Source organism: Marmota monax, unplaced genomic scaffold (assembly GCF_021218885.2).
Source record: "Marmota monax isolate L192 unplaced genomic scaffold, Marmota_monax_Labrador192_F-V1.1 WCK01_AAM20220418_F8-fsc00287, whole genome shotgun sequence".
NCBI classification, from domain to species: Eukaryota; Metazoa; Chordata; class Mammalia; order Rodentia; family Sciuridae; genus Marmota; species Marmota monax.
The window spans coordinates 381587-408218 of record NW_026693334.1 but is presented as its reverse complement, the minus strand read 5'-3'; the positions used below and the strand labels follow the sequence as shown (position 1 = coordinate 408218).

Sequence of the window (26632 nt, the reverse complement as noted above, 5' to 3'; positions counted from 1 at the left end):
CAATCATCAAACTGACTTTAGTAGCTGGTGTAAAGTCCTCTTCTGAAAAGCTGAGTCTGCCCATCATTCTGTCTGCCTTTTGGTTGGGATGACGTCCCCCATGTCTGCACACCTACCTTACACCATAGGCATTTGTTCCTACACAGCTCTACTTGAGAAAGAAGCCTGCAAACATCTGTAGGAGTTACTTGACAGAAACTAGCGCAGCCCTGCACAGCGCTGCACATAGTGCTTATGGAAATGCAAGCCTACCTCTCCCCCCAGCACCCCACTCACACATCCTCCTCTCTTCCTTATTTTCCTCTCTTCAGGAAAATTAATTCATTTCTGAATTTGTCCCAAGCCTTTAATGATACTAATGCAAGGTGACCTGAGTGACCCCATCCCAAATGACCTCAACTTCAGTAGTGAGGCCATAGCTGTCCTTCCTCACAGTGTTCCCTAGACTTCTGCTTAGTTCACATTTCAGTTGGATGCTCCTACCCTTGGATGTGGGTTAGCAATATACACGTGACAGGTGGATCCCTGCCCTGTTCCTGTAGGGTGTGTTTCTGAAGTAGCATGCTGATTACATTTGACTGGATAATATTGAATATGTGGTTCAGATATGACAGATTAACTATTTTTATTCTTTCGAACCCCTATTTTTTATGTGTGTAATGTTCCCCCCTGCCTAGACCTGGTTAACCGTTTCTGTGAGCAGGTCCTCAATTTTTTACTTTGTCCCTACTTTCCTGTCCTAGCCCCATCCTCCCCCGGTGTCGACTCCGTCCCCTTGCAGCGCACAGGCAGTCAGCACGGGCCACAGAGTGCCACAGCAGCCACCTTCCAGAGGGCCAGCTACGCCGCAGGCCCAGCCGCCAACTACGCAGACCCCTACCGACAGCTGCAGTATTGTCCCTCTGTTGAGTCTCCTTACAGCAAATCCGGCCCTGCCCTCCCGCCCGAAGGCACCTTGGCCAGGTCCCCGTCCATCGACAGCATTCAGAAAGACCCCAGGTGGGTAAAACCCTTTTTCTCATACCTGTGATGTTGGAAACGGTTTTATAACTGGGTGTTGATTCAACCGTATTATAATATTTTTATGTCACTTCAGCATTTACGTCACTGGCTAAGTATGAGACAGTTGGCTTTACTTGGATTTTGTACTTTTATTTAATATGGGACATGAGAATTCACAGTGGATTCCTAGTATGTTGTGATTCCATATCATGAAATGATGGTCGATCATTGAGCTGTATGCAGTGGTGCACCCATGTAGTCCTATCGACTCGAGTGGCTGAGGCAGGAGAATCACTTGAGCCCAGGAGTTTGAGACCAGTCTGGGCAACACAGCAAGACGCTATCTCAAAACAGAACACAAATGGAGATCTCTTGATGGGAACAGCTTTAGGGGCTTGAGGTTTCAGCCATTTGGTAAGATCTAGAGGAGCTCCTGGTGATGCAGTAGAAACTGAGGCTTGGAGAGCAGAGGTTGTGTCACTTGGCTTCCAGTGCCATGGTCTAAGAGGTATGCTTTTGTCTCTGTGGGAGCATCCTTTGTCACCTTTTGTCTTTCCACTTATCACAGTGTCAAGATAGCTCCTCCCAAGTTATCGTAAAAATTATAAATTTGGAAATTCCCTGTGAACTTCATTGGTCTATGTTTGAAAATAAATGCTAGGATGAACTAATTTGGGGATTAACCAAAGCTTGGAACACAGTATATTAAAGAAATTGTTGTTATGAAGTGTGTCTCTTTTTTTACTTTCTTTTTTCCAACAGCAGCAAAGGATTTAGTGATGCTTTACTTTTGAGGTTCCAATTGACTCCCTGTAGAGTTAAATGATGTTTTATTCATAGCCATTGGCTTTATGCAGATAGAGTCCCACAAATACATATCTGCATCTGCAAGTACTACAGAAATGTCAAATTTCTGGAATATCTTTATGGAAGGGCATGTAGCTTGACTCTGGTGGGAAACTTAAATTTTGTCTTAAGGAATTTTTACTTACAGAGAACACAGATTTCTGTGTATTACATTGAGAAGTTTGCGTACGTTCTTTAGCAAGAAGAAATCAGGGGCTGGGGATGTGGCTCAAGCGGTAGCGCGTTCGCCTGGCGTGCGTGCGGCCCCGGGTTCGATCCTCAGCACCACATACAGACGGGGATGTTGTGTCCGCCGATAACTAAAAAAAAATAAATATTAAAATTATCTGTCTCTCTCTCTCTCTCTCTAAAAAAAAAAAAAGAAGAAGAAATCAATTTTACAAACATAAAAAGCAGAATGTTATAGTTTATGTATTCTCTGAGATAGATACTTTAGTATAGATCAAACCCACTTGTAGTATCCTTGCTAAATACCATATTTGGTCTAACCTCCATTATAAAATTCAATTGTAATAAATCCTTACTCTTAAGGACTACAAATTAGAAATATACTTGCATCAACAATGCTCACTGTCCTGGTTTTCTAGATTTTCAGTGTCAGTAACGGTCTCTATAGTCTTGGTCCTGAAATCTGCCCTAAATGTTTAAGTATTCTTAATTATGTTTCATTAGAATATTCTTTGAAAAATACTTCTGCACTCTCTATTTTCACATAATTTTTTCTCAATATGCAACTGAAAATATGTGGAAATACAACAATAGTAAGCCATTAAGAAGTCTGAAACAGAAAAATATATTCTTGAATTGGCTGGCTTGTATTTAACATTGTATATTTCAATGGAGAATAAATATTTTATCTCTAATTAAAAAGCTTTACATTTTCATATTAAGAACATTTGGATTATGAGAGACAAAACTTTTATTTCTCTAGCTGCAAGTTTGCGTCTGTTTTATACTGTGTATTAAATGCATTTTATTTTATTAAATGGCATATCCTTTTTATTTTATATTACTGTCACTTTTATAGGCTTTTTTCTTCTTTTGCTGTATCGGCATAGCTCTTACCTTTTCGAGTTATGGATTATGTCACTTATATTTATTGAGTGCTTGCTATAAACCAGAAACAGTAACACCAACAAGAAATGTTAGAGTGAATCTGAGAATCTTTTGTGTGTGTTAAGTTTATATGCAAATCAGTGCTACAAGAATTACAAGTTCAACATTATTTTTAAGAATGCTAAATCTTGGCCTTAAAAATGTATGAATTCTGAAAAACACATACCACCATCCTAAGCTTAGGCATTCAGACAAAATAGAGCCACATCTAGAGCTGCAATTGGATTGTTGTGGCTCAATATAGAAGTGAATAAATCTGACTTTATACAAAATGGAGCATAAAGTATAATAATGTCTTGTAGTTTTTTTTTAAACAAAGGAACATGTCAAAATTTTCTTAGTGGAAACACATGCCAAATCTAATGTTCAAATCTGAAATGTAATTCTTCTTTTAATAAAATTGTTGTGCTTTTTCCTTTAAAATGAATTTTTATTCTTCATAAGCAAATATTGCCTTAACTTCTAATTCTTAAAATTATTTACCTTTACTTACTTTGCATGATGACTTAAGATCTAGATTTTTTCAGCCTTTTGACTTTTTGCACACATTTATACATACATGTACCTAGGAGAGTGTGTTAGAAGTTTGACATATCATTAAACAACAAGCCACAAGCCACATAAGCCTCTTTACCATTACAAACACAGGTTTATAATAGTCTGTTTTCTTACTTCTTTGAAGTACTCCTCCTTTGTGAGAGGAAACTGGTGTCCCCCATGCTGTCCCTTAAATAAGAGGTGTGATGTGACTTTGGGGTGGTCACCTTGAAGCTGGAGGGCACATGGGCCAGTCACTCCACTCTGCAGCCTGTGTTGGCTTGAGTGTTTTGTTTCTTTACCAAAACTAAAAGGGAAAGGGAAATGCTGTATTAAGGTCTGTTGTGATTTTCTGAGGAGGGATGAATGGCTGAGCCGGGTGTGTGGGTGAGAAGCTGGGAAGAGTGAGCAGCACTAACGCCTCCCTAGAGGCGTGTCTCTGCTGGGTGGTTTAGTTCTTTTCCAGTGCACGGCTTGTCTGTCTTATTAAAGACCAGTATCTTTTCTCTATTAAGGAGCTATAATATTATTCAGTCAGAAGTTTTCAAGTAAATTTGGCATTTTAAAATAAGAATTTGGAGTCAGGAGAGCCTCTGTTCATTCGTTTGGACTTTAAGCCAGAGACAACCTGTCAGCTTTGAGTTAGTCTGAGTCACAGGATGGAAGGATTGTTGCAAGGTTGGATTTTTCTTGTTGATGGTTGGCTCATGAGGATTTGAGGCAGAACTTTGGTCTTCTGTGCTGTTAACTGCCCTATCATACACACCAACAAAGAGGGCACACAGAAGCATTTTACCGAAGAGGAGGTAAATCCAGCTTCTCTTTTAAGGTTGGCAATCACTGGGAAAATAGTTTTTTATACATATAAAATTAACTTTACAGGTGTGTTTTGATTTTAAGAAGCCTTTATTTTGTAATGGCATGCCATCTTGCATCAAACATGACTTCCCTAAGGACTATTAACATAGCGAATACGTTTTTGGATGTGTGCCCAATATCGAGTCCTATTTGTTCCTATTTCTGAACATGTGAGTCAGATATAAATTCTGAATTAAATTATGTGGAAGCGGTATCAGTGACATCAGGAGTGGTGAGTCTTATAATAACATTCTTATTTTGAAATTCTAATTAATGAAGTAACTAGAACAACATAAAGCAAGACTGATATTCAAAGATACTTTGGATGTAATAAGTGTTCTCATCTACAAAAGAAGAGAAGTGTTGGCCAAGACAGTTCACCAATATAATGCATAAATTATAGCAATCACAGCATACTTTTAATATGTTTGGTAAATCCCTTTTCAGGGTGATGTATGTCTTGAAGGATGTACACTATCTCAAAAGCAATTTTCAAACATGCCATAAGAAATCTCAATTGATGTGAATGTGATTTACAATAAAACTTTTCTTTTTGTTATTCATCAAAACAGAAAAAAATGCATAAAATGGCATATTTTTAATACAGCTATTGGACCCAAATTAGCAACTGCATTTTCAATTGGCTTTTCAAATTTATTCTCCATGGAGTTGTTTAAGCCACAGAGTTGATCCATAATATAAAAGAAGGAACTTCTAAAGAATTATATGTATATTCCTACTTTATTTCCTATTTTGAGGTATTACTGAAAGTTATTTTGACATTATATTATTGGATCTCAATTAATAATATCACTTCTAAATATTATATTATTATGTAAACCTCAGTAGGAAAAATGATTTTCAAATACTGTTTTATTTTATATTTTAACAGTTTACAGCTCACACACACCTAATATGTAGTGAACTGAATGTTCAGGAAGCAAAATATGGTTTTATATGCTTTTTGAAAGGTGAAGGTTGAAAAATAGTTTTTAAATGTTAAGGTTTAAACACCATTGCTATGCAATTGAAGCTATCACGTAGCTTCAGTAACATTGCTGAAGTGTTTGCTGTAAAACACAAATAATATTTTTCATAGTCCAGTTCACGTGGGTGATGAGTCTCCGGGGAGCTGGCTTTTAACTTCAGATGTGCAATACTCGTTTATTTAACTGGAACGTCAGAGGGAAGCACAGGATTCACAGTGACAAGAAAGAACCTCTGAGCTTGAAGAGCACCAGGAAGGCACTTACTCCCTGGGCCCAGAGCAAGCCCACCACCCTATGGGAATGCTGCTGGCAGGTGGCCGCACGCTTCCTGGAAGTAAAATAAACTGGCCACTCACCTCCTCTTGACTAAGTTCACAATTTTTCTTTGAGTCGTTCAGATCTCCAACTCTAATTTATATAGATCCAAAATCTGCATCTCTTGTAAGCTCATCCCTGATCTTGTCTCTGCCCTTTGAAGTCACATGAGAATGTGCCTATTCCTTCTCTAGGAATGAACTTCGATGGCAGTTACAGAAGGTCCCACCAGGGGCGAGGACTCCTGTCCCTGTCCCTGTCCCTGTGCAAGCTCCCCTCATCCCAGGAGCTCCCAGGTCACCCTGCAGGGGCCGCCTCCTCCCAGGTCTGTCTCACACCTCACCAGCAAGTACAGAAAGAATGAATGCTAGCAGGGGCCAACCTGGGCTTATTGTGGGTTTTCTTGAAAGTAAGATGACAATGATGTCTCTAACTGATAACGGGAACAACAACAATTAAAATTAATGAGTTTTACAGCCACTCTCAGGGTTAAATTTTTCATATTAATTATTTAATTTCCTGTTTCCAAAAATCCCTAGCACAGGACTTTTAATAATGGCTATTTTACATATGACAAAACTGAGACCCAGAGAGCTAGAAATTGAACCCAAATCTGACTAATTTTTAGCCCTGTGCTTCTTACTGCTATGAGCATTGATACCAATATCACCAACCAAACAGAATGCCTTGTCTTTCCTCATGTGTCTTCTGCAAAGATATGAATCAATTATACTCAACTCAGGTTTTTAATTTTCTTTTCAACTTAAAGGATGGGGCTTTATATCAGATGATTCCATTATTTGGTACTACAGAAATCTTTTTTTGGATCCTCACATTTTTTTTTTTTTTAACCAAGTGTAATTACTATAACTTTTGCTCCTTGTCCCTTGAAAACTTGAAAGGCGTGCTGTGTGTCCAGCAAGGTTTCCTCCAGATGTGGCTGGCACCAGCCCAGAGATGGAGCCCTGTGGCGCTCATTCCTTGCACCCCAGGTTCATGTCACGGCAGTAAAGGTGACTTTTCTCTGGAAAGTTCTAGGACAGACTAGGCAGATACAGGAGCAGCCTGAACATGGCCTTGTGCTTTAAGGAGCTTTCACAGTTGTCCTGGAGAGAAAGGTTCCTCCAGAAGTGACCCTCTGTGTTGAGTAACTAAGAAGAGTGCTGAGAGGCCCAGTAGAGAGGTGGAGGGTGTCCTGCAGCTGAGAGGGACAGAAGGTTTACTTGGGAGAATAGGAGAAAGCTTTCCAGGCAGAGAGGACAGTCAGAAAGAAAAGAGGGCTGGCAGTGGAGCAGGGAGGACCATTGCAAACACTGAGGCCTGGTTCAGCTGGACTGTGGGGATACGCAGGGAAACCTCTGGGCGTCCCTGTCTCCCCAACCAACCAGGATGAAGTGCCAGCTGGCACCTCCATGTGGACGTTTCTTCTCATAATGTTATGACTGTTCTGTACTAATTTCCTAGGGCTGCTGTCTTAGTGTGTTTGGGCTGCAATAACAAAAATACTGCTCATGGTTCTGAGTTCCAGGAAGTCCAAGATCCAGGTGTGCGGGTAGACTGTGGTCTAGTGAGGGCCTTTCCTTGTAGATGGCACTTCTCACTCTGTGTTTTCATGTGGAAGGGGCAAGGCAGCTCTCGGGGACCTCTTTGGGAATCCTAATCCCATTCGTGAGGACTTCACCTCAAGACCTAATCACCTCCCCAAAGGCCTCACCTCTCTTATTATCACTGTGGCCATTGGGTTTTAAGATTTGAATTCAGAGGGGACTCAAACATTCAACAATAGCGGCTACTATAACAAATTATCACAAACTCGGTGGCCTTAAATTAAAAAAAAAATGTATTCTCTCAGGTGTGGAGCCTGGAGGTCTGAAACCCACATGCCACCATGCTGCCTTCCTCCAGGGCTCTACGGGGAGCCTTCTTCACCTCCTGCTTCTGGTGGCCCCAGACATTCCTTGACTTTGGACTCAACACTCCAGTCTCTGCCTCTGTCTTCACGTTCTATCTTCTCTCTGTTTTTACCTACCTTTGTCTTCTTCTAAAGACACCAATCATTAAGACTTGGAGTCCATTCTAATTTACTGTGACCTCATGTTAATTACGTCCATAAAAACCCTATGAATAAGGTCACTAAGAAATTCTGGGTAGACATTAACTTGGTGAGACACTATTCAACGATTACACACACACCAGCATACTAATACACTACACACACCATAAAATAGATGTACACTAAAGGTAGAACTTACAAATAATAAGGTATGTTAAAGGTTAAAAATTTTAAACTTTTCATTTTTTTTTCAATTTTTCATGATAACTGTCACTCTTTATTAAGAGCAATGTGGTTGACTGTGTTAGATCGGAGCGTATTGTCACCATTTTTTACTGGTTAATGTGGCTGATGTTTATGGCTCTGGGCCTAGGTAGCTGGGCCAGTGGGTCCATTGTTTTGGCTTTTGGACATGCTTGAAGTATTAGTGCTCTCTTGTTCATTTTGCGAGGGCTGGATTAAAAGTAGTTAGTGTCAATCAAACCTCACAGGGACACACATCAGCAGCAACAGGTGCCCGTATGCAAGGCCATAGAACTAGCATGGATGTTTCCAACCACTGTGCCATGTTGTGCCTTCTACTGAGACACCATCAGCTGAGATTTGGACCCAGCAAGAGGGACAGGGCCAACCCAAAGAGTAGCTATTATGATGTTTTGTTTCTCTATTTTGTTTAGTTAGATAAATGAGCAGACATTTTAATGTTCTCTCCTCCCACCCAGGGGACATCTTTGCTCAGTCCTGAGCTGCATACTGTCTCTCCCACAGGAAAATGGTAGATGTGGCCAGTCTTCTGAAGGGTATCAAATACAAGGGTAAAAGGGTCCTTACCAAATAACAATTGGGACATGATCTCTGCAGGTCCTCAGTGTCCATGAGGTGAAGTGGAAATGATGGCAGTCCTTCCTCATAAAAATCATTCTGAGGATGAACTATACTAAGACGTTAATATCCTTGGAATACCTCCAGGCTTGGGGTGGTGGCAGGGAGGTTATTAGTTTTTTCATTGCTGTGACCAATATACCTAACAAAAACAAAATAGAAGAAAAGTTTATTGGGGCTCCCAGTTTCAGAGGTTCAATCCATAGACAGCTAACTCCACTGCTCTGGGCCTGAGGAGAGGCAGGACACCATGGTGGAAGGAAAGGTGTGGTGGAGGACAGCAGCTCAGGACATGACAGCCAGGAGATAAAATATAAACCCCAAAGGCACACCTCCAGTGACCTACTTCCTCCAGCCACACCCTACCTCCCAAGAATTACCACCCAGTTAATCTTTATCAGTGGATTGAAGGACTGATTAGGTTGCACCTCTCATGATGCATTCATTTTGTCTCTGAACCTTCTTGTGCTGTCTCATGTGTGTGCATATGGAGGACACCCTTATCTAGACCATAGCAGGAGAGTCATTTTAAGCTGTGGTTGCTATTAGCACCCCTGTTTCTGCAGCAACTCCTAATCCTGCCTGCAGGAGCCCCTCAGTTTTGTTGAGATTGGGGCTTGGGCATCAGATCCACAGAGTAAATGTGGGAAGATATAGAGGCTATGAGCTCTCTGGTTGGAGCACAAAAAGAGGCCCAGGAGCGGGTGCTGGAGCATTTCCTGTTGGAGACCAGCAATATGAGAGGGTGTAGGGAAGACCAGAGTCGTGGCCAGCAGAGAAGGAGGAGGAGGGATCACTGAGAGGTCGGAGTTACAAGGTGGAAGAGGAGACTTCTTTACAAAGCACTTTTTTGTTGTTTTATGAGATCCTTCTTTTCAAGATTTCCTTTATCAGTTTAAAGGAAAGTAATGTTTACACATCAGACTTATCTGTGCCAATGTTGATTCTTTCCATTCTAGGATGCTATTTTGCCTCTTGTCTTCAAAACTATTTGCAGGAGTAAACAAGTGCATTTTTAAAATAACAACTGATTTCTAATCCTACATCCCCACCTGATTTATACTGTCAGGATCTGGCATAGGAGACTCCATGACGGTGCAGGGTTAAAGGTAATGAAAAATAGGCAGCCACACTGAAGGGTATCTGTATCCAGGGTGCCAGTTAGTTAATGACTTGTTAGCAGGCTCTCTATCACTTGTGATGGTGGAGATCTTTGTTTTGTGCTTGCCTGGTGAACAGACTTTCCCCTGGGGAGCCAACTCCTTTGCCCCACTCAGTCCACAGGTTATCAGTAAAGCAAACTCTAGCCCAAGTTCAGAGGTGAGCATGTAGCTCACACTGGAGTAGAGCTGAGTGCCCCTGGGATCTCACCACCCACCAGGCCTTCAGGTGTATGAAGGGTCTGCAGAACCCAAGTCCTAGATCTCTAAAGTGGGCAGTACACATTCTGGTCTTCCTGCATCCTTGGAGCAAAAAACCAAATCCGAACTAGTTGGAGCCAACACCCAGTAGCAAAAGCTGACTTTGTCCTTTCCTCCTGGCATAACTCTCCCTGGCTGATGCACTAACACAGTTGTTCCACCTGCTGCAAGGTTAATACAGCAATCATATTATTTCCCGATGCACGCCTGGGTAATGTCCATCATCTCTCGATGACTTTGTGTATGCTGTTGCATGTGTGATCTATGGGATTCCTCACACTGGAAAGGGGTCTTACAGAGGAAGTCAGTCCTTGAACCACTTTGTGATGTCTCAGGAAGTATGTGTCTCTACGAATGAGGGGGAAAAAATCCTCTGTATTTGAAGGAAATCAATTTCTATCTTCATTTGAAATAAATGATCAGAATGGTTAAGACAGCAGGAGTGTGAATATTAAAAATGAGGTGAAATCCAAAACCAAGGGAGCATTTTATCCTGAAATATAGAGAAGGAGAGCAGCCTGGAGACCCAGAGAGAAAACTCTGAGAGCCAAACCCAGAGATGACGCTGCAAAATCCAGTATACAAGTAAAATGCCTAGATTCACTTAAAATCTGTGTGTTCCTCCTGCTCATTTCTCACTTGACACTTTTTGAGATTCTAGGATGTGTGTATTTTTTTTTTATTTTTAAAAATATTTTGTATAGTTGTAATGGAAATCATGCCTTTATTTTATTTGTTTATTTATTTTTTATGTGTTGCTAAGGATCAAACCCAGTGCCTCACATGTGCTAGGCAACTGCTCTGCCACTGAGCTACAACCCCAGCCCCTAGAATGTGGTTTTGAAGGAATTCAAAGAAGAGTTGGTGCTTCAAAAGGAATTAAAAAAAAATAGTAAGTTTTGTGCATCCTGACTTGAATGAGATTATTAAATAAAGGACAGCACTCTGTTATCTAAGGTTGGTTCCCATGAGAGGAATCCCTAATTAGAAAAAGAGAAACAAAAATAATTCTGGTGACAGAATTAGCCCATTTGTTCCGTCAGCCTTTGGGATTTGTCTTCTAGGAAAATCTTAATAGCCCTAGACTTAATTATATATTTGTGGCAAATGACGTGTGTATGTATCCATTATATTTATATATCTGTACATATAGATTATATGTATAGATATGGATATATTATGTATTTTATATATACACATATACATGTATGTGGATATGCAATCTGTTTATGTGGCAGATTGATAAGTAGATTATGTCTGACTATATGTTCATGTACACATATGTGTGTATATGTATATTTATATATAAACACAATCTATTCATTTACTGGTTCTCCATATATTTAGGCAGAGGTAAGATCTATAAAATTTGCATAAACACATGGTTATTAATGTTACAAAGGACACATAACAAAGTATTTTCTATCTTATCTGTTTTTCAATGTTGATAAGATATTATAAACTAAAAATACATATCCATAGGGGTGTTTTCCATATGATAAATGTGGACCTGTCACGGTAGCTATGAGATTTTTGAAAGGTCCATTTCTGGTTGTGGGTCTCTGTGTTGCTGGGTTGTACCTTTTGAAGTCGGGTGCTATTCTAAGTGACCTGTGTTTTTCAGAAAGCTTGGCCAGTTCCTAATTAAGAACTTCCCCCCTTTGCTCTTCCACTCATCCTACTGTAGTAAAGCTTTTTCATTTTTAGGATATTTTAATTAATTCATCCTCAAAGCCCTCCTTGTTTATTCCATCACAATTGAACAGCTGAAATCCCCTTTGGTCATGTCATATGCTAACCAGCATTGATATCTGGCTTGATGTCATAGTCACTTTTCTTCACCATCTGACTGTGAACATTTAATTGAGGACAAAAATGGAGCATTCAAAACATTTATTGTCTTGCAAGGCAGGTTGTAGTTGACTGTCAGTTGTTAACTAATGGAAATTAATTCCCATTGCTTCTTGAGGAGTTTTGCAGCTAATAGTGCTCATTAATTTGGAGGTACTGACATTGATAAAAAGAAAATTAGCATCTTATAGTAAGAAAAAAAAATACATTTTAAACTGAGATTTCATTGCTCATGGTACATTACAGTTTGACAAGTCCAGTAACTTCATTTTTTCATCTGTTGAAGATCACATTCAACTAGTTGAACTGGGTTGTTGAGCCACGTATGCTCTAGCAGCCACTAAATTATCTAAGAGAATGAGGAGAAGGGAGAGAAGGGTGGCAAGGAGGAGGAGAAGGCTCCGGTGGGAAGTTGAGAAGTCGTGCATCTGTCATGCCTCTGTACATAAAGCACAGTTCATGTGCCAACATGCACTGGAGGGTGAAATGGAAGATGGATCCTCACTTTTTCATCATTCACCTTAGTTTTCTGAAGACGTTTCACTATTTCCTTAGTTTATTTACTGTATCTGATGTTTAAAATCTCATAGTGGAGCATGGCCGTGGGCCACCAACTTGGAGGACTCTTCAGAGAAGAGGCAGCACCTCATGAGGCTCAAACTGTGTTTGATAACTGGGTTGTTTGCCAGGAAAACCCAGTGTTCCCTGGACAGCTGCTCTGTACTGACGGATGCTGCAGTAGACCCAGGGTGCTTCCCCCAGCTTTCAACCATGGCCCAGTGGTTCCCAACATCTCTGGAATTCAAACACTAAAGACACATGGTTAGCCTAAACACAGCATAGGTTAGCCAGTGTTTTGCTTAGCATAAGGTCACCACCAACCTCTTAGTACACAGGAAAGGCAGCCATGAAATAACCTTGGAATTAAGAACAGTCTCTGCAATAGAATGAAAGGGCCTTACAGGGGGAGGCGGAGGGTGGGGGTGAAGCTGGTTTGAAGAAGATGTTTGGAGAACACTGACATGAAAGCCACACCAAGAAACAGTCACTCTCTGGACAAGTAACTAATGTAATATTAGCTGAAGGTTCTCATTTAGGTCCCACTGACTGTGAAAAAGACACCCTGGACTCTCATTTACTTTTCCTGCATATACTGTTTTGAATGTTTGATGAATTAGTGAATGACTAGGATTATATCATTTCTTCTGTATATTTTTGAGTTTTGCAAAGAAGCAATAATCAAAATCTTAATCATTTCTAAAAAAAAAAAAAAAAAAAATCCCAATATCCATTATACTGTGTGAATTAACAATACCTGTTTCAGGGAGCAAGTCCATAGTGTGGCCCCCAAGGACCCCATCTCCTGTTGCTCACATCCAATATCTTCTGTGAAATTTCTTTATTAAAAAGAAAAAAAGCAAAGTGTTGAGAGAGTCCAAATGCCCACGAACTGATGAATGGATAAAGAAAGTATGATACATACACACAAAGGAGCATTTAAATAAGCCACACATAAAAGAGAAAATACAGTGTGATTCCATTTACATGAATAGCATAGTTTGGGTATGATGTATCCTCCAAAAGCTCCTGTGTTGATGTGGAAATATTCAGAGGAGAACTGCTTGGATTGTGAGAGTTATAGCCTAGTCAGCCCATCTAGTTTGAATGGAATAACAGAGGTGTTACCTGTAAGCAGATGTGGCGTGGCTGGTGGAGGTGGGTCACTGGGGTATGCCTTGGAGGAGTGCATCTACCTACAGCCCTTCTCCTTCGCTCTCTGCTTCATGACCTCCATGAGTTGAGCAGTTCTCCTCTACTATGCCCTTCCATCACGATGCTCTGCCTCACCTTGGGCCCAGAGCAATGGAATCAGCTGACCATGGACTAGACCTCTGAAGCTGTAAGCCATGATAAACTTTTCCTCCTCTAAATTGTTCTTGTGGGGTATTTTGATCAAGTACCAAAAAAGCTAACACAATGAGGTACCTAGAGTTTCAAATTTATGGAAACAGAAAATAGATTAGTGATAATCAGGAACTGGGTGAAGGGGACCATAAGGAGTTAGTGTTTAAGTACATCCTTTCTCTCTGGGATGACGAAAATGTCCTGAAATGGTGATCATCGTACAACATTGTGGACATACTTAATGCCACTGAATGGCACACTAGAAGCAGTTAATATGGTAAAATTAATGTTGCACATGTTTTACCATAATAAAAGAATAGAAGCCAGCTACACGCTGACCAGGCACTAGTTCTTACACGCAGAAAACATATGGAGGAGTGTGTGGAAGCTACAGGGAGGTGGAATGAATGGAAGCGGCCCCATGGACTTGAACATGATTCCAAAGCAGTAGCTTCTCTCAACTTTGTAGGAAGCTCCGAAGCCCACTTCTAAGGAGAACATCATTTATTATCCCTCGTTTATTACTTGCCAAATATATTACCAAAGTAAGTTCTTTAATCTCTTTCCCAGACTTTCTCATGATCCAGTAAAATAATAACAATAATAGTCTGTTACAATGTATTGCCTAATTATAATAACTATAAGACTCAATTAAAAGAATAAATTTAAAGTAGCTTTTTAAATTAGATGGCATAATATTGCTCTACAGAAGAAAAATATTTATTCATATTATTCAAGAAATACTGCCTCATGGTGATCATATTTAGATATTTTTATTCATTCATTCATTCAACAAATATTTATTGAATGCAAATTGCCAGGCACTGTTCTGGATACTGAAAACTTTAGAGAAAATGAAGTGGGAATATTAGCTAAGAAATAAATAGGAAATAATCAGATTTAAAATCATAGAAACTTAAAAATAAATTGAATTTAAATCAGACTATCTGCAGGATTATTATAAGTTCCCCTTAGTGCCTGCTTATACCAGCCACCACATAATTCTGCATAATGACCTCAGTCATTCCTACTGTGCCTATTGTTTTAGAGCCAGAGTTCCATTTCATGACTTCTATTGAATTTCCACTCACACTGAGTATGAAGGTAGTAACTGCAAAGGCCCTAAGTCAGAAAGCTTTCAAGCAACACCAAGAAAGCAGACAGAGAAAGCATCTCCTTCCTCCCAGGAACCAACAGGACCCTTCCTGTCTTTTCTTGACAAAGCAGTCTGCTGTATTTCCAGCCAAGCTCTGTTGTGTTAGAAGAGAACTCATTAAAGGTAAGTGGCAATTAACATGTATAACTGCACTAAAGTGCTCCTGTCATTAAAGAGGAAAATACAAAGCTCGGGCTTTTTTAGATAAACTGACATGTCTCTGTAGGGGCCGAGTAATGTGTGTGCTGTCCTTTGTTTTGAGGATGACTGGGACATTAAAGATTTAAACTTCCCATAAATCAGATTGAAAGTAGCAGGCAACATTGCTAATATTGTAAATGGGACTTTTAGGAATATGAACACTTTGTGTCTGCCAAGCAGTGTGCATGTATGTACACATACACCCATGTGCATGCAAATGTAACAAACATATAGGGCTCCATTATGCACATGTATACAAATACATATGCACATGTATGCACACATACAGATATGCGCGCGTGCGCACACACACACACACACACATACATACACACACAGACTGGACCTACTCTGAATAAGTAACTTCAAACCCTGTAACTATTGATATGTTTGCATTTTTTGAAAGAAAAGGTTTGATTGCCCTACACTGTTGCTTTAGTAAAAATGAAGGCAAAACAGGCAACATACAACAGGACCCTTACACACATCCACCCGTGCTACGCATCTGTCATTCAGACCCAGGCCCTCGACTGAAGCGCCTGTGTGTAACATGCTACATTAGCTCATTCACGGCAGTAAGCACTTACAAGTTGCAAGGAATGAGAATGCACTCGGGTGATCTCAGTCAATAGGAGCTTGTTGTATGTTTCCAGAGGGTATGAAAGAGACAGGAAACGGTGTCAGCAGCTTCAGCCAGGAGGGTCTCATTGAAAACCAGCTCACAGGCCTGGTAACAAAGGCGGCTTTGGAGCTGGGCAGGAACTCTGAGTATGTCACTGAGAGCAAGTGTGGGCTGGGCCCCGTGGCAGAGCCTTGCAGTGTGGGCTCTGGGCTTTTCTGCCTGCCTCCCTCTGACCTCCCCACCTGTCTACCTGGTCTCTCAGCTCTGTGCTGGCTTCCTCCTGTGCTCTGCTTCTGTCTCTCTCCTGTGTATGTTTGTCTCTAACACCGTGAATTCCAGCTTGCTCAAGAGAGGCATTTGGGGCTGAATTCTGCCCCCTAATTCGTGTGTCAGTGTTCCAACTCCCAGCACTCAGGATGCGACTGTTTCTGTAGATACAGTCTTTAAAGAGGTGATGAAGTTAAAATGAGGCCATTAGGGTGAGGCCCTAATCCAGGAGGATCGGTGCCCTTATAAGAAAAGGAAAAGACGCCAGGGACGGACTTGAACAGAGGAAAGACCCTGTAAGAAAAGAGAGCATGGACACCTGCAAACCAGGGAGAGAGAGCTCAGAAGAGGCCCTGCTGGCCCCTTGCTTTTGAACTTCTAGTCTCCAGAACCACGAGACAATACGTATCTGTGTGAGCCACCCTGTGGGTGGTATTTTGTTATGGCAGCCCTAAAAGTCTAATCCAGGTGTCCATGTGGATAGCCATGAGTGGAGTCCAGGATAAAGCACGCTGGACAGAGCTTGCTCACCAGGTTGCCTGCTGTGCTGACCCTGAGCAGAGCTGCTTTAGGTCAATGTGAATCCCAAGGGCATTCAGCTGTGGTGGGATTCTGCAGCAGTCCATCTGTGGGAGTCCTCTAAGAGAAGGGTGTTGGAGGGGGATATCTGCTTTGAGAAGGCCCTGAGGAGGCTGCCCGAGCTGGCCTGACATTTTTTTTTTGTTGTTGTTTAGATGTGTCTTTTGGGAAAATGAACTTTGTGTAGTGTTTACAGTACAATATGCAAGTTAATACAAATGTATCTGCTCTAACTTTAAAGAAGGTGTCTGCAGGTTATAGAAAATGAGATGTGAAAAGAGACAGTTTTGTAATCTTTCATAGGCACCATTATGCATATAAATAAATGAACCTAAGGTAGTAAGTCATTAATTAGTCACTACTTTTTATAGATTGGTTATACCCATTATGGGATTGAAATGTTTTCTAAAAATAAGGAACATTTTCTTTTTCATTTCATTCCTTCAGTTTCAAAATCATTGCAATAAATATTCACTCTATTACATTTTGAATTTTACATTAAAATATATCATTTTACTTAAAAATTAATATGGGAATAACCAAAATTTAAACTTTCTAGCACCTTCTTTAGAACTTTGCTCTCCAAAGTGTGGTGCTGTGACCTGATGCAGAATCACAGACCTCAGAATTTGCATTTTTAACAAGACACTATGTGCTCTATGCACATGAAAGTCTGAATAGCTGATGTTTTTTTTGGCCAAAAACGTCTCTCAGTTAGAACATCTTATTGCAGAAGTTAGGGATCAAGCAGTGGTATTCAGATAGTTCTCCTATTGGACCATATGAATGTGCTTTGAATTATATCGTTAGTGGCATAATAATTTACTACAATCATTTGACTTTCGAAGTCTTAGAGTCTTATTTTATCAAAAATCTAAATTTGAGAATCCAGATGTTAAAAGAGTTGATAATATTATCAAAATGTGAACTCACTTTTCACAGCATTACAGTATAGACTTTTGAAGATGTAGTTTACCTTTTAAAAAATTTCCACAGTATCTGCTTTTTTTTTTTTTAAATGATGTAATTTTCTGCTTGTCTTTCAAAGGTTTTGAACAACTCCTTCCCCGTTTTTATCCCCAGGCAGATGCCTCTCATATCTTCCTCCAACTTTCCCCACTCTTTTTCCTGTTGAGTCTTTCTCATTTTGCTGAGAGGGCATAGACCATTCCATCCCAGAATTGCTAGAATGAGAGTCAGAGCCTTATTCTGTCTCTTGCTGCAATGCCTTTCTCTAGTCTTTGCCCTTACCTGCCTGCCCTTCACCTCCATCAGACCCAATGTACTCCCCACATCAGCATTCTCTGATTGATAGAGCCAGGCATGTCCTCCACTAGCCTGAGATCCCTCAGCATGGACGTAGGACCCCTCCCTGTGGAGTTGCCATTCTTCATGACTCCACGGAGCACAGGGTGTGCTATTACCAATCAGGTGGATGCTCCTCAGATCATCCAATTGCACACACCTCACCAGCACTCAGATATATTCAAGCCCACTTTCTATGCTCAAGTGCATCCCAGGTGATGCTGGGCTTGGAGCTCCTCATTAGCCATGTGAAATCCCAGACCCCACCTGCAGGCTGCATTTTAACAATTCCTCCAGCAGTGGCTTATTCTGCTGTGGTTTAAGAAGCTATGGTCTGATGGTCAATGTTACCTGCTCATTTTCTTTCTGCCTCTTTAATAAAGAATTGACATTTCTTACATTTGGTTATGGAGCCAAGCACCCCTGATCTGGTGCTAAACTCAGGGAACAAGAGGATGAAGGATGCACAGCTGATAGATTGGTTATACCCATTATGGATATAACCTGTGGGACACAGAAGATACATCCAGACTTACCTAGAAGGCAGCTGTATCAGGTTGCTTTCAGGGTTCACAGTAGGAGTTCTCCCCACTGAGCTCTACACCTGTGGCTTTCTGGCTGAGAAGGAAGGTCTAGGTGAGGGAACTCTTGTCTTCAGCAGTGTCTGATCTCATGATCTGCTCTTCTCCAGATGCCCTTTCTATGTTCTTTCACTGTTTCTCTGCACCCTCTTCAGAAATGACAGCAGCCTCTACTCCAGAATCTCACTACATACGTACATGAACAGGGCTTTGGAATACTCTCATGTATAGAAAACAAAATTGCAATGGATTATAAAGACCTGTCTCATTCTAGCAATAAATAGCATTTGTTTGTGAAAATCAATGAATTTTTAGATTCCACATCCATCTCATTAAAAGATACATTTTCAATAAAATTTTGTTTCATAATTGCATATCAGAATTTCTGTGCTTTAATAATCATACATGTTTTGATCCATTGTATACTGATAATAGTTGTGATGATCATTCAGTTTCAAAGAAAAAATTAACAATTAGAGCTTCATTGTCACAGGAAATGAAGGATATATGAATATCTGTGGGTATATGTGTGAGTGTGTTATTTTAATGAAAAATCTAAACATTGTCTTTTGATCTGCATATGATTCTTTTAAAGGGAAAAACCATGGAAGTTCTTTCAACTGAGAATGCCTCATAATCTGCATTTTATTGGGTCAAGCTCTGGGCCTTTCATTAAGCCTTCCACGGAAAATAAAACTTCTGAAGACTTCCATTAGGCTTGACCTTTGAACCAGTTTCTCAGAAATAAGAAAGCAATGCAGAGGCTCCCTCTCCTGAAACCCCAGTTCAGCAGAAAGGGTCAGTCCTTCGGCTACAGGCTTTGGTTCCCATTTAAGGCTCTCACTCTTTAGAAAAAAGGATAATGTGTCGGGCTGAAAGCTGGAAAAATTAAACTTGGCCTTGAGTTTTCTGAGAAATCAGCACTCATTCCTTAGCAAATTTCAGAAGCAAACTACTTTATCCACAAAACAAATGGTTTCTTTCAATTAATACACAGCAAATGAGGATGTCTGGAGTCCACTGAAAACAATGGCCGACTATACACTTTCCCAGCCTGTCCCTCTCTTCATGTTCAATGGCACACTGTGGCGGCAATGGCAGGCTGCCCTCAGACTGGGAAGACTTGTGCATTTCATCTTTTTAAGAAAGCCAGAATTCTCCCCTGCCAGTAACCTGAGGTGCCCCCGACCTTGTTAGGACAGATACCATTTAGATTCTTCATGACTATTTGCAAAAGATAAGCCAGGGGAAATAGTCTCAAATCGTCCCCAGATATGCCATCTAGGTGTAGGGCATGCTTTCTTCCACGGTCACTGCAGTTGGTAGGGAAATTTTCTTTGGCAATTTTCAACAACAACAAAATAATGTGCTTATGATTACTTATTTAAATTTGCACTTTAAAGTTTCCCCTGCTGTATTTCAAGTGGTAACGCTTGGTGAATGGTATGCAGGGCCACGATTTAGGAAACCAGAAAACATTCTACTGCATTCAGGAAGGGAGCGGTGTGTGTAGGTGATATGCAGTCAGATTTTAAGCTGATGAGGAAAATTGCTTGAAAAGTGGTTTGAGCATTAGTCTTCATAGTTGGGTGGGCCTTTCTGGTGCTGAGCCTATGAAAGGGAGAGAAGGGTTACCTGGACCTGCCTAGAGTACCTTCTGCACCCAGCCGCAGGTTCAGCACCTTCAGATTCTGGAGATGACCCAGACGGTGGTAGAAAACCTCCAGATGGTGCAGATCACTATTCTTAAGCCCTGACCATTGCCAGTGTCTCCCTCATCCCCTTCTCTAGCAGCCAGATGAAGGTGCGTCCCCACCATCTGAGCCCCACTTTGAAGGCACAGTAGTGAACTTCCTTAAGGCCAGGTGCTTACTGTGCTGTGGTGACCCTATTCCTCCCTGGGGACTGGCACACTCTGTCTTTGGCTGGGATCTGGTTGCTTGCTTATCAGAATTTCCTGCCTAAGGAGAATACCTGTACTTTCGTAGAAATTTATGTTGACCTATAGTACGGATTTTGTTCTATACCTTAAATGTAGTTATATCTCTCACTGGTAATAAGGCACCTTTTCCCCTTTAGCTATCAAAATGAAAAGAGCTCACAGAGTAAACGCATTTAAGAGCCCCCACAAAATGTGTATCATAGAACAATTCCATAAAATACTGAAAACACAAATCAACTCAGTGTAGCTTTGCTGTTGCTATTTTTATATATACAAAACTGACACTTTGGTGAAACTCTTGTGGGGTAGTGCATTTATGTCACTCATCTTTTTGGAAGTAATTCACAAATGCTTATTACATAATGTTATTATGCAACAGTGCCTTCATTATGTCAACAGAGATTCTGTGCAGCAAACACTGTGGTAACATTAAAATTACCAAAATGAGTAAGACATGTCACATCCCCCAGAAACTCTGGGATCTCCATGGGAAAAGGCAGCTCAACAGTTTCAGTCCTGTGATGTGTGACGTTAAAGTGCGAGGCACTGAAGTGAAGGGAGCATTTCGTGTGCATGGGAAGGAGGGAGGCTTTCTAGAGCCAACTGCATGCGATGACTGGAGGTGAGGCAGTTCTAGTGAGGCTCATGGAGAGCTTCACATGAAAGAAAAAGCAGGGTCTATTCTGTGAGGTAGAAGGTACCCAGCATGGAAGACAGTGTGTGTGAAGGGAGGGGCAGGATGCCCACCACCAGAGGGCGCTGTGTGGAGTACATGGGGCTGTTTCCAAGCCTGCCTTGTTCTAAAGGGCTCCCACCTGAGGGGTCATCTTCATCTGGTTCCAATCATGGCCACAAGGGATAGAGAGCTGGGCCTGAGCTTTAGAAAGTTTGTCTCTGCTTTAAGATCATGCATGGGAGAGCAGTGCTGTGAGCCATCTTTCATGGTCAAAATTGCTAGGGAAGAATTAGCAGGTACCACACTCATTACATTTGTGCGTGTGTGTATGTGTGCAGGTGCACACATGTGCATATGTGTGGTTTTTATTTCTCCCATCTCTTTTACAGGAAGCAAACTTGTCTCCTCACAGGTTTTCCATCTTTCTCTTTCAGTTATTTTGCTTTTCATTTTTATGAGTTTCTCACTGTTTCAACTTTACATTTTTATTATGTCATTATCAAAATGTCTTATGTTGGTAAGTCCGTGATTTAGGATGGACTGTGAGGTGGTTACAGGGCTTTCTTCAACAGTGGTGTACACAGGCCTGACGCAGAAGGCTGGCATGTTAGCAGAGTCAGCGCTGTCCCGGGTTCAGTAGCTATTATTTGGACCTTCAGACCTTGTCCTACTCCACTGTCATCTGGGCAAAGTGTGGACTGGGACCCAGAGCACTGAGCCTCCATCCATAGTGCAGAGCATGATAAATGCTCTACAGAGTGTAATACTGCTTTGACACAATAATCTTTATTACTGACACAACATCTCCAAGTGACAAAAACAGAAAATCAAATTCCTTTTCAATGTATCAACACATGTTGTATTTTGTAAAATCACTGTTTTGTAAAATATTGTTCATTTTTATGTCAGACTTTTTATAGCCTCAAACTGTTTTAATTCTCTTTTGCTTGGTGGTGGATCCGTTACCTGTTTAGTTGTAGGTTACATGTTATTGGAAAGATGATAAAAATGATATTTAGCCTGCACTGTTAAGCTCTGTATTTATTTAAGGAAAAAAAGAATAATGTGTGTGAATTGCCTGCACAGAAAATATGATTTATTGCATAAGATTTTGCAAACATTTTCATGCCTGTCAAACTCAAAAAATAGATGATTACATAAAGCTATGTTCAAGTCTGTCTCTTTAATCTTAGGAATTGGTGTTACTCTTCATATTTTTGGAGATTAAACAGTGCATTCTTGGGGTTTTCTTTTTATGATACCTTTTCCTTTTCAGTTCTTCAGCTGATGAGGTGTTTCGTATTCTGTACCATCTCCTCACCTACAGAGATTTTTTGAAAATCATGACATGGTTGCTGGTTTGTCTGAGGGCACCAATATTTAGACAACAACTGAGTGGGAAAAATAACAAAACTGAAGCAACTTTTCTTTTGAGCATAAAAGTGAAATATATCAATATTGCCAAGAAACGATTCTTTTCCTTCTAAAACCTGTCAAATGAATTTATAAACACTAAGGGGAGGGGGAGAGAAGAGTTACACAATATGTTGTATTCAAACATCCATTTAATTTCCTGTTGGCATGCGTTATCTTCTAAGTGGAGGGTGCCGGCTGAACGCGGCTGGGGATGGATGCCTGTGATCCTTGAGCTAGGACGTGCTGTCCACCAGGGATGGTCAGAACCCTGGGCATCATTTCCATTCCAATCGATTCTCATTCTAAAAGATCTTGCCAGTGAGTGTGCAAACGCAGCTTCCGTTCGTGAACTTCCTGAAGCAGCGCTGACAGCCCCACGGACTCGGCAAGCATATGCTCTCCATTTCAGAGGAAGGTGGGGTGCACTAAAGTATTCTGCTCATCACTTAAATAAAATCCCCAAACCTGAGCTTATGACAAACTGGATCTAACTGTGGGCTTATTGGGCAGTTTGTCACATTCAAAAGTTGGCAAATGATGTAGCAGATTTGTATAAATAATATGTCCATTTTAATTTACAAACAGTTATCTTGCATATTATGAAGAATCTCAATCACACAATACCAGGATGTAGGTCTTTAACATTCTTTACTCAACAAAGATGGTTGAGGCATTGTTCCAGGTATGAGAAAACAGGTCCAGGTTTTATTTTGTTGGTGCTTACCTAGTAGTCAGAGGAAGGAGACAGTAAAGAAATAAATAGATGCAGCCATGCGGAGGTAGAATGTTCTGCCAAAAGCAAGCAAGGTTAGGACTTTGAAAAGAAAGAATCATGCTACTTGACACAGGGCGAACAAGGAAGCCTTTCTGTAGGTGTGACATTTGAATAGAGACCTGAAAAAGAGGTGACTGTCATCAGCAGGTACCTGGAGAAGAATCTTGGAGCTGTAGCGAACTGGAAGTACAAGGCTCTGAGACATGAACCTGGTTGGCAGGTGTGAACCAAAGCAAGGAGGTCACTGTGATCCAAGATATCAGGGCCTGGAAAACCGGGCAAAGTGGCAGGAGGTGAACCTATAGGACATTGTTAAGACGTTGAGTGTGCTATGCGTGGAATGTGAAAGAACTAAAGGATTTTGCCAGTATGTAGAGTCTTAATCAGATGTAGTTTTAAAGGGATTATCATGGCTTCTAGAGGAAATAAACTGTATGAAAACAGGTTAGAGGCAGCGGCATCCCATAGGATGAAGTGCATTTGCTAAGCAAGAAGAAAATAGCCTATGTACTAAGTGAACAGAAGACGTAGTTATGAGAGGCCATCAGACTTTGGCTGTGCTGAAGATGGAACCCGTGGAATTTGCTGATGAACTGAAGGTGGGGTATTAGAAAAGCGAGGAGCCCTGGACAGCTACATTGATGTTGTCCTCAGTGGCTGGGAAGAACAGGGACTCCACTAGCGGAGAGTGCATTTCTGGGAGACACCATCGTGAGAGGCAGCACAGGAAAGGCTGGAGCGTGTCCACTTTGACCATCCAAGTGGAGATGAGGAAGTGGACTGGGAAGGGACACTTCACATCTCAGCATGTAAACCCACGAGGTTGCAGTCTCCTAAAAGGAGGAGAAGACATCCAGGAGCCTCCAGAGCTCCCAAAGGGCTTTGAAGAGAGGAGGATTCGGCAGAGAAAACAGAGGTGGCACCGACAGTGAAGTGGAGGAGATCCAAGGGAGAACCACGTCCTGGAAGACAGGTTAGGACAGCAGCTAGAGGGAGGAGAAGCCCCCTGTGTCCCGCGCTGCTCAGAGGGACCACGTGATCAGGGCTGATGGTTGGCCACTGGGTTTGGGAAGGGAGGCACTAAGACCCCAAAGTGCCAAACTCCCATACCCCAGGGTGAGGCAGTGTAGACCTTAAGTATGGATAAAATTCAGAGAACACAGTTGTGTAGTTGAGAAAACGAGAGCTTCCTTGGTTCCAATCTGTTCATCTGGGTTCTGGCTTGAGTGGCCTTGAACTAGTTCCTGAGCCTCTTTGTGACTCAGTTTGCTCAAATGTAATCTGAGAATATTAGCAGTCGTGACTGTCTTCACAAGTGAGGATCGTGGTGTGGAGTCATTAAGTGAATACGTACCCAGTGCTTACAGCAGAGCCTGGCATCCCAGAGGGGTTTAGCGGGGTCACCACGTGAGCGTGGGTGTGACCAGAGGCATCCCTATGAAGATTCTCTAAAGATGGTCAGAGAAAGTGAAATGAGGCAGTAGCTCGATTTTTGTTTTCTTTCTGAGAAGACATTTTACATCATGTTTTTCTGCTGGTGGGAATTCACAGAAGGATAAAAACTGGTAGTGCAGAAAAAAAAAAGGATGATTGTAAGTTTTCTGATTTGGCAGAAGGAATGGATTCAGTGGTGTCAAAGGGTAAGGGGGCGATTCTACTTCAACAGAAACAAGGGCAGAGTAAATGGGGACAGGCAGCTGGCTTGAAGGATCTGAAGAGAAGGGGATCCCTTTTACTTCCTCACAAAGAAGCCAGGGCCTCGGGTGGTCCTGAGGAGGGGTCTGGGGCCTGGGGGCTTGAGGAATGGGTGAGAATCACTACCCTCAGGTGCAGCAGCGTGCTTGGACTGGCCTGGGTGCATCTTGATGTTGGCTTTGGCCATGTTCAGGACTTAGGGCAAGTAGGCAGCAAGCCAGGTGTCACCAGGTGAGACCAGGGGTGGCGCCAAGTGAATGTGAAGGAGGGACGGAGGAACAGAGCATCTGTGCAGCTCACGGTGACTCTGGGCTGGTGGAGAGCCAGGTGACGGGGATGGACAGTGAAGAGGTGGTAGGTGAATCTACTGGGAGTGCCTTTAGATTCACCAAGGAGTAACTCAGAGTCTCCAAGTCTGCTGAAGTCAGGAGTAATGCAGCTTAACCATGAAGCTTACCTGAGGGGAGCTCCTCTGAGCCCCATGGAGCATTCCACAGGTGCTCCCTGGCAGGTGGGTAAGAATCTGTCCAGCTCTTAATCCAAGACTCTGTTTAGCTTTGGCAGGGTGCTGGTACACAGCAACATGAAAATACAGGTAATTTTCTAGTATTATATGCCATTTAGAACTATGTTTGGGATTCTGGGCTCTCACAAATCCAATAAAAGTTGTAGACATGTTTACGTTTCCACCTTTGCATAGACTCACACACTTGTAGAATTCTGTATTTAATATTCAGGTTACTTGAGGATAGGAGAATCCTTTCCATGGACCTAGGAATCCCAGGTGAAAAGCCATGTGATTTAAAATTTTACATTGCATATAATATAAATAATAATTTAAATTAAAGAAATGGCTATACTTAAATTTTGAAGATACTCTCTTCTCTAAAAGGAGTGAGTCAAAATTAGGAGACCATTTTAGAAGGGCTTATAATTAGTACAAGAACTCTACTTGAAGTGGAGAAAGTAGAGTACAGGGAGGAGTGAAGACTTATATTCAGAGTTCAACAGACTGAATAATGTGGAGTTTCGGCAAAAAGCAGAATGGGAAGTACTGATATTTAGAATGCACCTGCCTGGGCTGGGGTTGTGGCTCAGTGGTAGAGCACTGGCCTAGCGTGTGTAAGGCACTGGGTTCAATTCTCAGCACTGCATATAAATAAATAAAGTAAAGGTCCATCTACAACTAAAAAAGTATTTAAAAATAAAAAAGTAAATGTGCCTGCTGGAGTCTGTTCTCTGGGCATTTAAGTGCTGTGTGTTTAGCTAATCACAGTGCCCTGGCCACCAAGGTGCTGGGGCTCGTGAGGAGAGGCCGTAGCCGGCGGGGTCCTGCAGCAGAAACAGAGATCTACAGTAAGACAGTTCAAATCCGAGACCTAGTCTAACCAGCTGTGTAGTCCAGGGACAGGTTAAGCTCACTGAGCCTCAGTTTCTTAACCTGTAAAATGAGAATAAAATAATAGTATCTACCTCAGGAAAGTGTTTTGAGGATCGGTGCATCTAACACGCTTCAGATATACCTGGGAGATAGTGTCATATAAATGGCTGCTCTTTTTTTTTTTAATATTTTATTTTATTTATTGTATGTGGTGCTGAGGATCGAACCCAGAGCCTCACA

At 41.4% G+C, this 26632-nt stretch overlaps 1 protein-coding gene across 1 annotated transcript in view; it reads left to right on the top strand.

The window, feature by feature from the left end:
* The window catches only part of Ctnnd2 (catenin delta 2), an 818473-nt gene that overhangs the window by 504886 nt on the left and 286955 nt on the right, over positions 1 to 26632 (top strand). The window contains 1 exon segment of the mRNA XM_058583219.1: positions 744 to 999. Coding sequence (XP_058439202.1) covers positions 744 to 999 — 256 coding nt within the window.